Source organism: Aplysia californica, unplaced genomic scaffold (assembly GCF_000002075.1).
Source record: "Aplysia californica isolate F4 #8 unplaced genomic scaffold, AplCal3.0 scaffold01231, whole genome shotgun sequence".
NCBI lineage: Eukaryota > Metazoa > Mollusca > Gastropoda > Aplysiida > Aplysiidae > Aplysia > Aplysia californica.
Window position 1 is genome coordinate 470 of NW_004798501.1, and position 15,668 is coordinate 16,137.

At 38.6% G+C, this 15,668-nt stretch overlaps 1 protein-coding gene across 1 annotated transcript; it reads left to right on the forward strand.

The window, feature by feature from the left end:
- Positions 1–206: 206 nt before the first annotated feature.
- On the forward strand, positions 207–15,493 carry LOC101859534 (tRNA (guanine(37)-N1)-methyltransferase). The gene is made up of 8 exons (XM_005112291.3): positions 207–327; positions 4,173–4,324; positions 5,502–5,587; positions 7,928–8,205; positions 9,941–10,091; positions 10,429–10,617; positions 13,230–14,021; positions 15,065–15,493. Exons 2-8 carry the CDS (start codon positions 4,188–4,190, stop codon positions 15,103–15,105), a joined length of 1,674 nt encoding a protein of 557 aa, XP_005112348.1. The 5' UTR covers positions 207–327; positions 4,173–4,187; the 3' UTR covers positions 15,106–15,493.
- Positions 15,494–15,668: the final 175 nt, after the last annotated feature.

Consider the following 15,668-nt stretch of genomic DNA (forward strand, 5'->3'; position numbering starts at 1 on the left):
TCCTGTTAAAAATCGTGTCTTTGTGCTGTTGCCGTGGGCTTTTGACATCTGTTACAACTACATTAGCCTTTTAAAATATTTCGATCTTTGAACTGGGTGGACATTTTCATCGTTCATGTTGTTATTAACTGGGAGTAAACTGCGCGTGTTTTACATAAAGAAATTCGCGGTTTTTTGTTTTCCTCCTGGGAATTAAGCAAAATCGAAAGTTGACACTTCCTCTGCCGTCTCTGACTTACGAAGTATCCAAATGTGCATGGTGCAACATTTTAATCATTGTTAGAACATTAGATAAATGTGTCTGCTGGGGCACAAGAGTATGTTCTGGTAAGCAAGAGTGTGCCTGTTTGTTAGGATTTGTTCTTATCTAGATTTTAAGATCTAGGAACTGGCTACCCCGGGTGAGAATAAAAATAGGAAGTAGGCCTGTCCTAAGTCAACTACAGTACTCTAGTCTACTCTAGATTCTAGATCTAGATTTAGATTTAGATCTAGACTCTATAACTAGATCTATAAACTATAAGTGATTTTATTCACACCGGGTGTTAACAAGATAGATCTTAGATCTAGATCTAGTTCACTCCTCTCTTTGAGCCAATTAAAAAAGTGACATGAGACTACACGCAGGGTGTAAACTGGGCTCTGATTGGCTGAACCTGTGACTAAGGAGGCCTCCGAGTAGGCTACTCTGCTTGGCACTCTCGATGACACCCTCCCTGTCACTCTCACCACCCTCCCTCCCTCTCTCTCTCTCTCTCTCTCTCTCTCTCTCTCTCTCCCTCTCTCTCTCTCCCTCTCTCTCTCCCTCCCTGTCTCCTTCTTTCCCAAGGTAGGGTAACAAACGAAAAAGTCCCCAAGAGTCTAGGTCTAGACTCTAGATTCTTCTTCTTTTTTATTTCTTCATCCTCTTCTTGTTCTCATTCTCCTCCTCCTTCTTCTTTCTCTTCTTCTTCTTCTCTTCTTCTTCTTCTTCTTCATCTCCTGCTCCTCATTCTTCTTCTTCTTCATTTCTCCTCCTCCATCTACACCTCCTCCCCAATTCTCCTTCTTCTTCTTCTTCTTCATCTCCTCCTCCTCCTCCTCCTCCTTCTTCCTCTTCTTCATTTCTCCTCTTCCATCTACACCTCCTCCTCCTCAATTCTTCTTCTTCTTCTTCCATGAGCACTCAACCCGCTGTGAGAAGACGGTCATAGACGCGAGACCGAAACCGGGATTCCCAGAGTACCCCCCACAGGTTTACGCCCTGAGTGTAGTCGCATGTAAAAAAGTGTCCTCAAAATTTGGTGGCGCACTCTTCGAAAAAGTGCGGACTTTGCGGACAGAGTTAGATCTACCCTAATTGTGTGAAAAATAATAAAAGTGAAATTAACAGGTCTACTGCTTCCTTTGCTCTAAGACTAAGACCATCACGCTGGGAAGCGAAACGGAAATGGTAGACCTAGATATAGATTATGTTAGATTCTAATCATCAATGCAAAAGAGCTCCGTGTTCACTCTGTCGCAGTTAACAACGCGTTAGTTGTCACAGTGTCACTCTGTCGCAATTAACTTTAGATCTACCTTTTTTTAATGAAGTGACTATTTCTCCGAACGTTCAGAAAAATAAACTTGAACTCTATTTCTCCGAACGGTTTCCGTTCTGGAGATTTTTTGGTTATTTGCAAGATTTAGGCGTCATCTTTCATTCTGCCATTCTGCGAGGACTGGAAAGAAACATTTTTTTGCATCGAATTCAGTTTCTAGAGCTAGATCTAGATCTAGAGATAATGTCTGAATACTCAGATACGGGTATTTCAGTTGTGGTTGGGGCAACGTTCCCGGACTATACTGCATTTGAAAGTGCCTTCAAAAGGTACTGCGAGAAAACAAGACTGACCGACCTTGGCAGTAACTTATTTTGCATTTAGTCACCCAGCAAAAACTAAAATGCTTTCATGTAAACAAAAAAAAATCAATCCATGCCCCCCACCCCCACGCCCCGTTCACACCTTACACACACATGCACACTCACTCACACACACACACACCCACACTCACCCACACACACACACACACGGGCCTCTCCATTCGCAATTATTATCAACAAATCTCGAGAACGGAAACCATTCAGAGAAATAGAGTTCAAGTTTATTTTCCCTAGCGTTCGGAGAAATAGAGCCGGCCTTTTTTAATCATCGACCTGTCTCATTTTATAAGCCTAGGCCAGGCACTATTTAAACTATAATAATATAAGATCTAGGTATAGATAGATAGACTCTACAACTAAGGAAGAGTAAGACTAGTCTAGTACTTGACACTTTACATTTGTGAGCAGATGATAGATCTACTAATTTTCAGAAGAATGCATTGTTCAAAGTTATCTTTACACCTTCATTGCCAGGGGGTGGGCGTTCTTACTGTCAGCAGAGATTTTCAGCTAAGGCTAAGGCTAAACTCATTAGCTTGGACAGCAGTCTCATCTCAGTGTTAGTTTACTCACAAAACAATATAGATCTAGCACATTAGTGACATATTTTGGGCCCTGGGTCTTCGATAGTGTCACTTTCCCCACTTTACTCATTCCATAATATTCCCCCTCTAGATCTAACTCATAATTTTTTTAACTTGCAAGAAGTCTTCTAACTCAAGTAAAAAATTGTGCCTTTATTTATAAAGTCATTTTATGTGTATACGTTTATAGAGAGCATGCAGTCATCCACTTGACTAGACCTGTTTTTATCACTTGCAAGCCTAGCAAAAAAATATGTGATACCAGTTGGGGTTGTAAGAATATTTTACAAATTCTCAAATTTTTATACAAGTTCGCACTGAGCTTGAAGCTAAATATACAGAAGAATAAGAGCCAGACTATTAGCATGTCATACATGATACATGTCAAAATGTGAGGCAGCGTGGTAAAATCAGGTTCTCGTCAAAATAATAAAAATGAAGAAACTGGCATTTTGCCGCCAGTTTGGCTATTTATCGAAATTTATTGTTTTTTTGGCTCAAGAACACCTTTCATGGGAGGGTGCGGTGGCCGAGTTTTTAGTGCTCTTGTCTCCGAAGCGGGAAGTCCGGGTTCGAGCCTCGGTTCGGACTTGGATTCTTTCGTCCCCTCCTGCCCACCCAGCAGTAATGGGTACCTGACTTCGAGTTGAGGAAGAAAAGGCGACGTGGAAAGGAACTGGCCACCCTACCACAATATGCCAAAGGCCCAGGCAGTTGTCTCACTAACAAGGCAATCCCCAATGTCCGGATCGGATGCGGGAACAACTTTAGATTTTACCTTTCATGCCCATTAAAGAGCACATTTCTGTTTGGATTTTACTGAAAAAACGTTGATTAAAGGCACAAACAATGTAAATTTTCAGTTTCCACAGACTCTCAAGCTAAGGAACTACTTATCTTTGGCTGCCATTTTCTCTCTAATTTTACCTCTGGAACCAGGTGACCCCCACATCCTTCATTCGCTAATAGATTCTATATCGACTTGTATTCAAGATAAATGGATTTTTTTTTTCATCCAAAGCAAGACAAAGGAACAAGGTTTAAGATGATAGCAATAACTCTACATGCCCAAAAATTGACGAGAGCCTGATTCCACCTTCCACCACGTCGTGGCATAAATGCTAAGGCTGTTCCCTTTACAGTGCATAGCAAAAGTAGTGTACAGGTCAGTCTTTTTTGCCAGAATCAGATCGAGACAAACGCACAATGCTGACATTTATGTTGTTACACTATTAATTAACAACTTACTGACTTACATTTGTATATATTAGGTCTGGCCCATTTTTTTTTTTTTTATGTGAAAGGGCTTGACTCTACTTTCCCAATATGATCGCACTTCCAGGCTATCCCATTTTTTGAAACTTTGTCTGTCTTAGCAATTCCTTCTGTCTTTTGTTACGATCGCCGGAGAAATTAGATAGTTTTAATGATAAAAAAGTTTTTATGCGACTTTTTTTTTTCATTGCAGGAACATCTTTTGTGAGAGCTTGAAATGACTGCTCTGAGGTTTTGTTTCGAAGATTACATTTCATGATTGCTACTCCCAGTTTGCTCAAACATGGGAAAGAAGTTTTGAAAATATTACCTTTGTTTTGTTTTCAAAGCATTTCAATTTTGCTATCTATATCATTTTTGTTACTTCCTTTTTATTGATGCTGCAATTGCTCTTTTTTTTGTTTCAGCCATGAATTACAAAAATGAGACTTCATTTTGCTACTGCTTTCACTAAACATTGGAGGCAGAGTGCTCGTTCACTACGCAAGATAAAAGAATTGGATTCTGTTTCTTCCAAAAAGTACTACAAAATTGAGGAGGGAGTTTTAAACAGAATAAGGTAGGTCCAAGAACTCACGATCTCAGTGCTTTCTTGTCGTATCTCCATTTTTAATAATAGTGAAAACAGTTCATGACAAAGAGTGGGCTAAAGGAGAAGTCACATTTTCATTGTTTAAAAAAATGGAGATATGACAAAAAAGCACTAATGTCACGAACTGTTAAGATTGTTATTTCTTTGAGATACATGTAATATAAAAACAAAGAACCCAAAAGAATGTCTATTGATGAAGGAATCTGCATTGAATGTTTATATCTCTGAGAGTGATTCTGTATCTGCTGAACATATTCTGTTCTTTTTGTGAAAGAGATATGTATACAAAGGGAAAGTATGCTTCATTCTTGATATGTAAAGCAAATTAAGGGGGTATTTCTTCTTGGAAGTCCTGATTTTGTCAGCCAGATGAATTGATCGTCAAAAATTGCTTCCCTACCATTCTGATAGTGCCAATGGTCATTGACAATGTGGTACACCAGTGTACTTATTTTGGTTTCACCATCAGCCACCACATGTCTGTAAGATGATATTAATCAATTATCTAATCAGCAAGGCCACAACAACCTTGGGATGACTGACCACTCTGGGAAAGCCTCAAACTGACCACCACCACCAAGATGGCTGTGCACAATGTTTGTGTTGTCAGCACCATCCTTTACATCCAGTACAACTACAACCTTTTGGCAGGGAAAGGCATCTGCTGAACACTTTTCATCTGCAGTGTCTTCACTGCATCCTTTGCATCAGAGGGGCAACAATAAAACGCCCCAATCTACTGGCCTCCCCACCTAGTACATGCTACTCCGACAATGCAGACTTCGCTAATTTGGCCATGTGCACTCTTCACGTGCATTCGGAGATCCCCCAACTAGCCACATTTTGCACCTTGTGTGCTGCAGGAATTACGACTCCCTCATTGGTTTCACCAGCCACCAACATTCCTGCTCCAGCAGCTACACCAAAGAACTCTAGGACACATTGTCCATAGTCGTCAATTAGGTCTACGTACCTTTGAAGATGGGTATACAGACATTTTTGTTTGCTCATTTTTATCGTACACAGATAATATTTTCTTATAATTTGAATCTAACACTCTGTGTCAATACTTAACTAGTCCTGTTGTGGATGTTTGAACATTTCATCTTTGTCTTTTTGATTGCTTTCCCTTTTTTTTCCCCAGATATCTATTAGCTGAGTTTCCTAGGGTCATGATGGATGAGAGTCTACACAAACAGTCTGACATGGTACCACCAGAGACTGTCAAAGGTCAGAATAACAAGTGTTAATTTTTATATTTTATGTATCATCAAAATACACTTCTTGTACTAGTTTCATTAGTTTGTCTTCTCTTAACACTTTGCAGTCACACTGCCAGCAGTACAAAATACCCCATCTGGTCACCCAGCCAGAAGAGTGACTGCATCTGACTTCTCGCGCCAGGTGACCGTGACGAATAATTTTCTCCGTCGCATTATTGCGGCAAGTGACTGTAAAATGTAAAATAGTTTAAACCAACAAATAAAATTTATATACTGCAGTTTCTGTTTTGTTTACATAGTCTAGCATCTGCATTTGTCGCTGTCACAATTCACAATTTTATAGCATTTTTTGGTCTGCTAATCGTGGCCGCCATTTTTGCATTTTTCAAACAAAAAAAACAAAAAAAACACCACCAGGGACTGAAAATAATTTTAAAATGGGGAATAAATATCGATAGACAAAAGAAAAGTTTTTAAAAAAACGAACCTTTTTTTTTTTAGAAAGAAAGTTTATTTTGACATCCGCTTCACTTCATCCTTTTCTCACCTGTTGACATCATGTTGATTTGTTATTTTCATGTGAAGAATAATAATATATAGATCTATGTACAATATGTACTACAGTCAAACCTGTGTAAGACGGCCACCCACTGTCAAGGAGAAAAGTGGCTGTATAAGACAGTTGGCCATCTTAGGCAGGACTGATCAAGATGAAAAAACGAACCATTCCCTTCTGAAGTCCCAATTTATTGTTGTTGTTTTTGTTGTTGTTGTTGATTTGTATTTTGTTTGTTATTTCTATTTTGTTGCTGATTTTGCGCAAGGGTGACAATAAAACGAAATGTATCAGACGAGGAGGACCGAGTGCCATGTTAAAACAAACACATGGGTCGCCACCACCCAGAGAACGAGCGACGCTTCTGTCACAAGTCCATGTTGACCTCCATTGTTACTTTGTTACAAACTGGGTACACAGTGACCGCTCATCTCACTTACGATTTGCGTATGAGTTCTGGGCGGGGCTTATGGTTTATGAGGGATCACACGCTTACGCCACCAGCAGCTGAAAATTGGTAGCCTACCTATTGGTCAACAGAGGGAGGGGCCTACGCAATATGATCGGTTGGAGGGACTACCTAACAACAACGACAAGTGATTGGATTATGACGGCTCGCCCACAACGCCAGGGGCCAAAGCACAATTTATGACAAAACATAATGGAGTCACTAAGGTGGCTGTCTTAGACTGTTGTTATTGCTTAGTGTGATAGGGGTTGTGTCTTAAAATATGGTGGCCGCGGCGGCGTTGGACAGGTGCCCGTTTTACACAGTTAAATTATATAGAAAAAACGCAAGGGGGGAAATTGAAAGTGGCCGTTTGTACAGGTGGCCATCTTATAGAGGTGGCCGTCAGGGCAGGTTCGACTGTATTTATATTGCTGTTTCTCTTTTATTTTTCCCTCGTTGTTGTGTTTTAATTTGTTGGTGTGTCAATTTTGTTGTTGTTTTTATTGTTCTGATGTGTTGTTTTTCTGTTTTTTGTGTTTATATAGCGTCATTCAATTTGATGTTCTTCCTACCTTTTTATATATTTTACGTGTAACTATAATAAATGTGTTATGTTAGAATGTGTCTCCACCAATCCACCAATACCGAATTCTTACACTGGCAGGCCCCTTGTGGGATTCCACAGTTTACATATAATATCCTGTACTTTTTCTTGAATTATGCTGGTTTAGAGTTAATACGGCCAATCTTCGGATAGGTGGACACACGCCTTTATTTGTTCATTTTTGTGGTTGTTTATATGTGCTTTTCTAATTTTGATTTCATTCTGTTGTGAAACCTTTATTTTTCATGTTTTTACACCCTGTGTGACTACAAATGATATTCTGGATGCTTAAAACAGAGCACAAGAAATTCTGGTGCTTTAGATGAAGTTACCTCTATCAACATCAATAATACTGCTATACGTCGTCACAGAGAGTTGAAAGCTTGAAAATTAATGGCAACTTTTGCCATGTTTTGTGGCAACTTTTGGACCAAAAAATGGCAACAAACGCAGACGTTAGCACAATGCTAAGGTATATGATTTGAAGAAATGGTTATTAAATTGGATTAGAAAGTCTTCTAAACCAAAGAAAACTTCTCTTATGATAAATTCTTTGAATGACTGGAAGTGCATGAATATAAGCAGATCTTTGATTTATAGAACACATTTTTAGTCTTCCTAAGTAATAACAATTCTCTTTTACGAGCTGATTTGGCGGAAATAACTGCCACTATTGAAATCATGGTGAAAGGATGAATTGTCTAGATCTAGTCTTATGTTTAAAATTTTATTCCAGGCATGACAGTTTTGTCGAGAGAGGCTTTCACAAAGAAAGTAAAAATTCCATGTCTGAAGATTGCCAAAAAAAAGCTTGCACCGACTGAGAAATTCTGGAAGCCTTTGCAGTTAAGGTGTAGAGGAATCAAGCCTATTGCAGCTCTTGGAGACAGCGATCCACTGAGCAGCACACACAGCCTTTTATTGCTGGATCCAGAGAAAGTAGCAGCCAAACCTCTGTCAGAGGAGGCAATAGGGGCCTTGGACCTGGAGAATGGAGAACTCAAGGACTTTGAGGTTGTAAGATTTTGTGGGTTCCTTAAACCCAATCTTTAGATATTTTTTCTATAATAAGGATTTTGACATACTTTCAATACTTTATGTAACAAACTTTCGTTTTTGCTTCTGTGGTAATGTTTTTGTGACAAAATAATTCTCGTTTTTCAAGTATGTGTGGGGATTGCTTTGGTATGAAATTTTTTTTAATAGTGGCTACATTTTCCCTTTGTATCTATTATCAATATAGTGGAACGGATGAACACTTTGAAGTTGTTCTTTTATTTTTGCTGCTTTTTAAAGTTGGTTTGTGAGTAGCGAATGTGTTGTCACGTCGTCTCGAAGCGTATATCTATCTATTTGAAGCAGAAACAAAGGGGAAACTTTGAAGACGTTTTTCTCAAAACTTTGTTTCTGTACCTTGCCTTATAAAATCACCCACATCTCAAAAACTACTGAAGATATCTGAAAAATTCAAAAGGCATATTGTTCAGAAATGATCTCTGTACATGAAAATGAAAAAAAAAAACCACAGGATTCCTCAAAATGTGTCATTTAGTATCTTTTACCAGGCACATACACATATGTTGATATGAGAGTCTGTAAATTTGGACCTCATGTTGGCCTTTAACTTTTGTTCTATGTAATACTGCTTCTGTCTTGTGCAGAGAAAGTTGATTGTTCCATCCTACTGTTTTTGATTTATTGATGTCTATTTGGTATTCAAAATTGTGGGTGGTTGGTGGGTGCTCTGGTATGGTTTGTTCTTCTTTCCTATCTAACATCTATCGTCCTTATTTCCCCTCCTTCTTTTTTGTGTTTGTTACTCTCTTGTAACACCTCTAATCTTCTTGCGCTCATATGACCCAATGCGGTTGTGAGCGCCGTAAAACCTCTACTAAAACAAAAAAGATTTGAAAGACGAAATGCGTATGTTTTGATTCAACAATTGATTATAAGCATTATGTTTTTTATATAGACTAGTTGTTTGTTTGTTTTTTAATTTGTTGTTAAATACAGTCTAATCCCAACAATTCACCAATGTTGGGATGAGCATGAAATTGGCGGTATTGCCAGCTGCCGACTACCCAACATCAAGGGACATAATTCTATCATGACTAGATGAAGGACAATATTTTAATGAGTTATTTTCCTTTGTCCAAAACTTGATGAGATGGCCTTCAGGTTTCCTGTCTGTGATTATATATATTATATATATTTCTAGCTGACAGTGTATTTCTGGGTGCTAGTGTTGTGGCAGTGTTGCAAGACAAAGTTACATTGAGTTTAAAAAGGACCAGTTTGCAGAAGACAGCTTAAAGGGGCATTTAGTATGTTTATTGAAGTTTTTCTTTCTGTACATTGGCAAAATATCGGTGTAACAGGATTTGACTGTAAATTCTCTGGGCATGCATAAACAGCGAGAGAAGTAGTGGTAGTTTAGAAATAAACTACTTACAATTTGTACCAAATTGTATACTATTATGTGTTGTTTGGCACATCCGAAATTCACTACAATAGTCCAAGCCAGCCACTCATTCTCGTTGAAAAATGTGATTGCCTTAGACAGGTGGATGTCTTGGACAGTATCATCATAATATATTTTAAAATCCCGCAAGGTGGAAAATGGTCATTTGTACAAGTTATTGTCTTGGACAGAAGGCCGTTTAGAGCATGTTCAACTATATATGAGTATGTGTGTAGTGACTCATTCACTGCTGTCTGACTTATGACTTTATGACATCATTTATTTCAGATTGAATTCTCTTATGAGAATTGGTCTGTTCCTGATATCATGAGGGCTGTTCTCCCTAGCGACGCAGACAATGTTTCCTCTTTCACTCAGATCGGTCACATTGCACATCTTAACTTAAAGCCAGAATCAAGCCCTTTTAAAAGTCTTATTGGTGAGTTGTTTTAGAAAATTTTAAACTGTTCATGTCTTCATGCTGCTTATGCTTGATGGTTCTCACAAACAAGTAAATGAAATGGGAAAAGAGCTTGAGACTGTTAGGATTTATTTTAAATGCTTTCTTTTATTTGGTTATTCAAAAGTGTGTCAGGGAGGGTGAAGGGAATTATTTGCATATATTATATATATATCAATGAATTCGTTGCTGTTACTATTTCTGTATTCTGCGTTTCCTTTTTTGAGGTGTGTCTCACAAAGAGATACTTTTTGTTGTTATCTTGTGTACAACTGTTGGTAATTCTGTTTGTAACAGAACTTTTTTTCCCCTTCAGGCCAAGTCATTTTGGACAAGATTCCCACTGTAAAGACTGTGGTGAACAAGCTCAATGCCATCGACAACACTTTCCGTAACTTTCAGATGGAACTGCTGGCTGGTGAGGAGAACTACGTGGCGCAGCTGAAGGAGCACAACTGCACGTTTGAGCTGGACTTCTCCAAGGTCTACTGGAACTCCAGACTGTGTGAGTGCACGGCTGTCTTTGCCAGCAGGCATTTGCCCACTTTGTCTTCTTCATAGTGATCTATCAGCCGTTTTGTTGCGAAAAGTATAAATAAATATGCTTGTTAACTATATAGCAATGCCCACCGAGCGCGTTTTGTTCTGCCGATTTTTGGCCCCCGCAGCGGGGGTGTTTCGTGGGACGCACTAACGCAAAGGTTGTTGTCTTCAACTCGCTCTCACGCCGCTTCTCGTGTATGGATATGAATGAAACTTGGCAGCCAATCAGAAAAGAGGTCAATCTCGTAGTATGCAGTTTGACAACATTGTACCCATCCTAGGAGCAGTCGAAAACGTTTGCGAAAGTGGTTGATGTGGTGCACTTTGAAGATTTTTCGGAGCTGTGATTTGTCAAACTGACTGATACGTTGTACACCATTTTTCTTTATTCCCTTAAAATTTCAAGCTTCTGTGTTTAGCGGTTTTCGGGTAATCTTTAAAAATGTGGGAGTAACTAAGGGAAAAAGCGACATTGCCATTTGCGCGTACTGGGTGAAGGAACTGTTGCTGGGAAATTTCCACTGAGTGACGTCATCAGCCATTGGTCGCCTCGGGCGCTACAAACGAGGCCCCGCTTATGTGAACCGGAAAGGGGGGGAAGGATACTTGAAAACTAAACGGAGGCCTTGATAACTTGCGTTTTTGTTGCATTTTAGTCACAATACAATAGATGTAGTCATTTTTATTTGCTTGATTGCATGACAGAAGAATAGAAACAGAAAAGCAAACATCTTGAGAAGTGGTATGGCATTGTGTTTGCGTTATGAAAGCCTATTCCCCCCTCTTGGGAAAGCACACACTTGGACTCGTCCTGTGTGCTCTGTTTGGAAAAGTGAGGCATCAAGATTGTTATTAAAGAGAATGGTACTTATTTAGTCCAGTCTGGGAAGATAGTCCCGTTTATACATTGTTATCATTCACGCGTGCGTGCGTGAGTGCGCACGCGTGCATGTGTGTGTGTGTGCTCGCACGTGCATGTGTGTGTGTGTGCGCGCACGTGCATGTGTGTGTGTGTGCGCGCGCGTGAGAGAGAGAGAGAGGGGGGGGGGGTGTAAATATGTTACATTTATTGTATGAGTTGTAGCCTACTCATGCGAAATATTCCCATGACTTGTAAACTATATTATCTGAACGCATCTTAATCTAACACACAATAGGACACTGTCCAACAATGGATATACACAGAGACGATCTTATTTTCTATAACAAAGTATGCATGCTTTTACTAGTACAGAACTGGATTTATTAGTAGCTCTCTACTTACATTTTTGTGACAAATTGATCCAGAACATTGCTTGGCAAGGAGGAACCTTTTATGTTGCCAAGTTTCATTCAAATATCATGACTTTGGGAGAACATATGACTGATAATCTTTGTAAATCTGTAAAGAACGCCACTTTTTTACCTGTTAATGTCTTTACAACTCAAAAAGTATGACAGATATTAAAATCTGACAGCATGACTAGATTCTGCATTAAGAAATGTACTAGACTGCCAAGTTTTATTTACATATTCCAAGAAATAGGCGAGGTATGACAATATTGTCTCAAAACGCACCGAAAACCGCCACATTTTTACCTATAAACGTCTTCATAACTCAAAAAATAGGATAGCTATGAAAAATCTGAAAGCAGGACTAGATTCTGCACTAGAAAATGTACTAGGTTGCCAAGTTTCTTTTAAATACTCCGAGAAATGAGCGAGTAATGACGAATATTGTCTCAAAACTCCTCAAAGAACGTCCCATATTTTGGGCTTTTTTCATTATATAAAAGTGTACCAGAAATTAATTGATTAAAAAATCCGTAACTTTTTTGTTTATTGATGGATTTCAAAAATTCAAAAAGTTCCATGCTCTGTGAAGATAAAGCTACAAAATGCCACTATTTGCAAACACTTTCTGACAAAAAAAGGATTTTCGTGGTCATTGCTAAACTATACCACCTGATTTTTGCTTTGGTTTTCAAAGGAGTATGTGGTAAACATTATATCTGGTGTCTAATTGCAGAACAAATATCATGAAACTGATAGCAGTTACAAAAAAAATATTTTTTTGTTCCCTCTTGTAAGTTATATATTTCGCTTATTTGATTAGTGAAAAGAAATTATGAAATATTGTAATAAAACTGCTAGAGAAATTCAGAGTGGATGGAACAAATTTTCTAGCTTAGCTAGCTCATAGTTGTTCGTGTCTGTCACCATGCACTGAGTGTTATGTTGTCTCATTCATGCTTTTGCAACAAGAAATGTTATTATTGTATATATACTCTCTCGTTTTTCCCCCCTTCCTTCTTTGGATGATTGAGGGGTCAGTAATAAGACTGACTCATTATAGCCAAGTTGAGCCGTATTCTTGTTACTATTCTATGGTATTACATAAATTAGAGAACGATTTGCTTTAAAATTAGAACTTGTTAAAAATTTTATTACACTGCCTTGTTTTTGTAGGCTTTAATTATTTACTTATTCATATTTTTTATTTGGGGGGGGAGGGTGTTGCAGTGCTTGGGCGATATGATAGTGCAGGTCTGAATCTACTTATCTTAGTATTTTTATTGTTTCTCTATTTTTCAGCTACAGAACACAATCGTGTGGTCAGCTCTGTGGAACGGGAAAGTATTGTCTACGACGTGTTTGCGGGTATTGGACCTTTTGCCGTACCTCTGGCAAGGAAACGAAGGTGCACTGTGTTTGCCAATGACTTGAACCCTTCGTCGTTCCAGTACCTTCGGAGGAATGTGGAGCTCAATAAGATCACTCTAGGCCATGTACACACATACAACTTGGATGGTCGAGAGTTTATCAGGACTGTTGTCAGAAAGGATTTGATGACGAGAATTCTCAACGTGTCTGAAGTGAACAGTGAGAAAAATACCAGTAGTTCTGAAGTGGTCTCTGATCAAGCTGATGCATCACAGCAAACAGTGACACAGTGTGAGACTTTGTCTTCTGTAACAGAGACACACACTGTCAGTAATCAGAAGGACACCTCATCGTCATCACCATCAACTTATGTGATAATGAATCTTCCTGGGTTAGCAGTAGAGTTCCTCGATGCTTTCAACTCCCTTCTCAGTGACTTGCCTCCTGCAGTGGTTTCCCGGACAGACCAGTGGATGAACGTCCTGCCCACTGTCTTCTGCTACAGTTTCACTCCCAAAACAGAGGACATGGAGGTGGAGATGAGGTCGAGGGCAGAGACAGCTCTAGGGAGGCCTCTGCCTCAGGATTTCTCTGTGAGGCTCGTTCGTAATGTCGCTCCTAAAAAAGAGATGGTGTGCCTGACATTCAAGTTGTGGCCAGATTTGGTGCTGGGTCAATCAGAGGACAGGGCGGAACAAAATGGAAAGATTGAGAGTCGGAATGGTAAGTGAAAGGATTTGTCGGTAAAAGTATTGAAATGGTATAGAACTCTCCAAATTTATCAGCACAAATTAATATATAAATGTTATTCCTTTCTTTGACAAAAGCCCAACTAAATTGCCAGTCATTGCTCATTTCACTCTGCAGACTGTGTTCTTATATCACCCATTGAGGTCCAATAGTTTCACTTCTGCTACCAGCCACTATCAGAAGTTTTGCCCTACTATGAGTATGAGCTTTTCTTTTATGTAGACCAAATTATGTTTGAAGTATTGTAAAGTGGTCCTCAAAACCTGATCATCCTCTGGGGGGGTTATTATTCTAGCTGTACTGGAACCAAAAGGGGTTTTAGCTTTATTTACTATTTAGTAATTACAATAGATTTTTGTTGTTATAATTATGATAGCTTTATCATTCTATACCACTGACTTACAAATATTATTAGGTTTATTATTAATGATTCACATCATCAGTATGTCCTCTTTACCGAAGTTGTTTAGTTCTAAAGCCTCTTGAAATTTGGAAGAAAGGTTCTAAGGGGTGTTTTAGTACAAATAAAGAGCTCTTCTCATGCATATATACCTAATTTTTTTCCTGACTTCATAAGTGTAGGTATGGTCAACCAGAAGCTTGGGATTCTTTCACAGGTTTAGCAATGGTCCAAATCATGTTTCCCTTTACTTTTATATATACGAGTAATTACTCGAACATTTCATGTGCAAGTTGCACTTGTTAATGGCGTCTTGGGATTAATCAATAGATGGCCAGCTATTTAAAATTTTCAAAAATTTGGACAATTAAGAAATATTCATGAATGAAATATTGTTATATTCATGAATGGAATATTATCTTTTAGGATGATGGACACAACCGTGTAGCAGAAAAGTGGGTTACGAAGGTAAAAACCAGCTGCGAAACTGGTTAAAGGTTGGAACCAGGATTATGACTGTCCTTTTTCAAAGGAGAGCAGAAGATGAGGAAAAAGACATGAGAATGTTAGAATCCTTTTCAGTCAGTCAGATTGATTTTCAAAATTTGCATTTCAGATGATGAGCCAGACAGCAAAAGGCCGAAACTAGCGTCGTGACCTGGGCTAACGGTCCAGAGAGAAAGGGAGCTATATCGAGAGGATGTGTTGTGTGTTCATGCATTTTTAAAAGTGCTTGCTGTACGAATGATATGCTGTTGTTCAAATTTGATGTCTGTCATGTGTTTTAATAGCAAATTTTTAGTGTATTCCATTTCGTATGGTACATTATTTATCTGTTTTGTGATTAATTTGTAGTACAAGTACTACCGTTGCATATTTGTTTTGTTTAGTACATATAGCTAAAGTCCTGATCATTTGTGAGATGATTCACACAGGTTGTTTGTTGATTGCTATGCAGCAATGACTGTTTGTTCATTGTTTTATCAAAGTGATCTGGAATTGTGTTCTCTGCTGATATCTAAATAAAACGAACTGCACATATATATATATATGTTACTTAATTTGTATTATTTTCCCTACTTGTGTGTGGATGAATTGGATACAGCAAGCTCTTGGCTGCTGGTTATATTATACTTATAAAGAAAAATGGGGTGCTTCCTCTCTGCTCCTCTCTTCAAAATTCTATATCTTATTCTATAAACTTTATTTTTCTTTTACAT

What these genes read in the sequence shown, in the direction of transcription:
- LOC101859534 (XM_005112291.3), top strand. Translation starts at nt 4,188, where the DNA reads ATGAGACTTCATTTTGCTACTGCTTTCACTAAACATTGGAGGCAGAGT. An exon ending in CCCTTTTAAAAGTCTTATTG is followed by an intron (nt 10,092 to 10,428) that starts GTGAGTTGTTTT and finishes TTTCCCCTTCAG; the next exon opens with GCCAAGTCATTTTGGACAAG. An exon ending in AAAGATTGAGAGTCGGAATG is followed by an intron (nt 14,022 to 15,064) that starts GTAAGTGAAAGG and finishes TTTGCATTTCAG; the next exon opens with ATGATGAGCCAGACAGCAAA.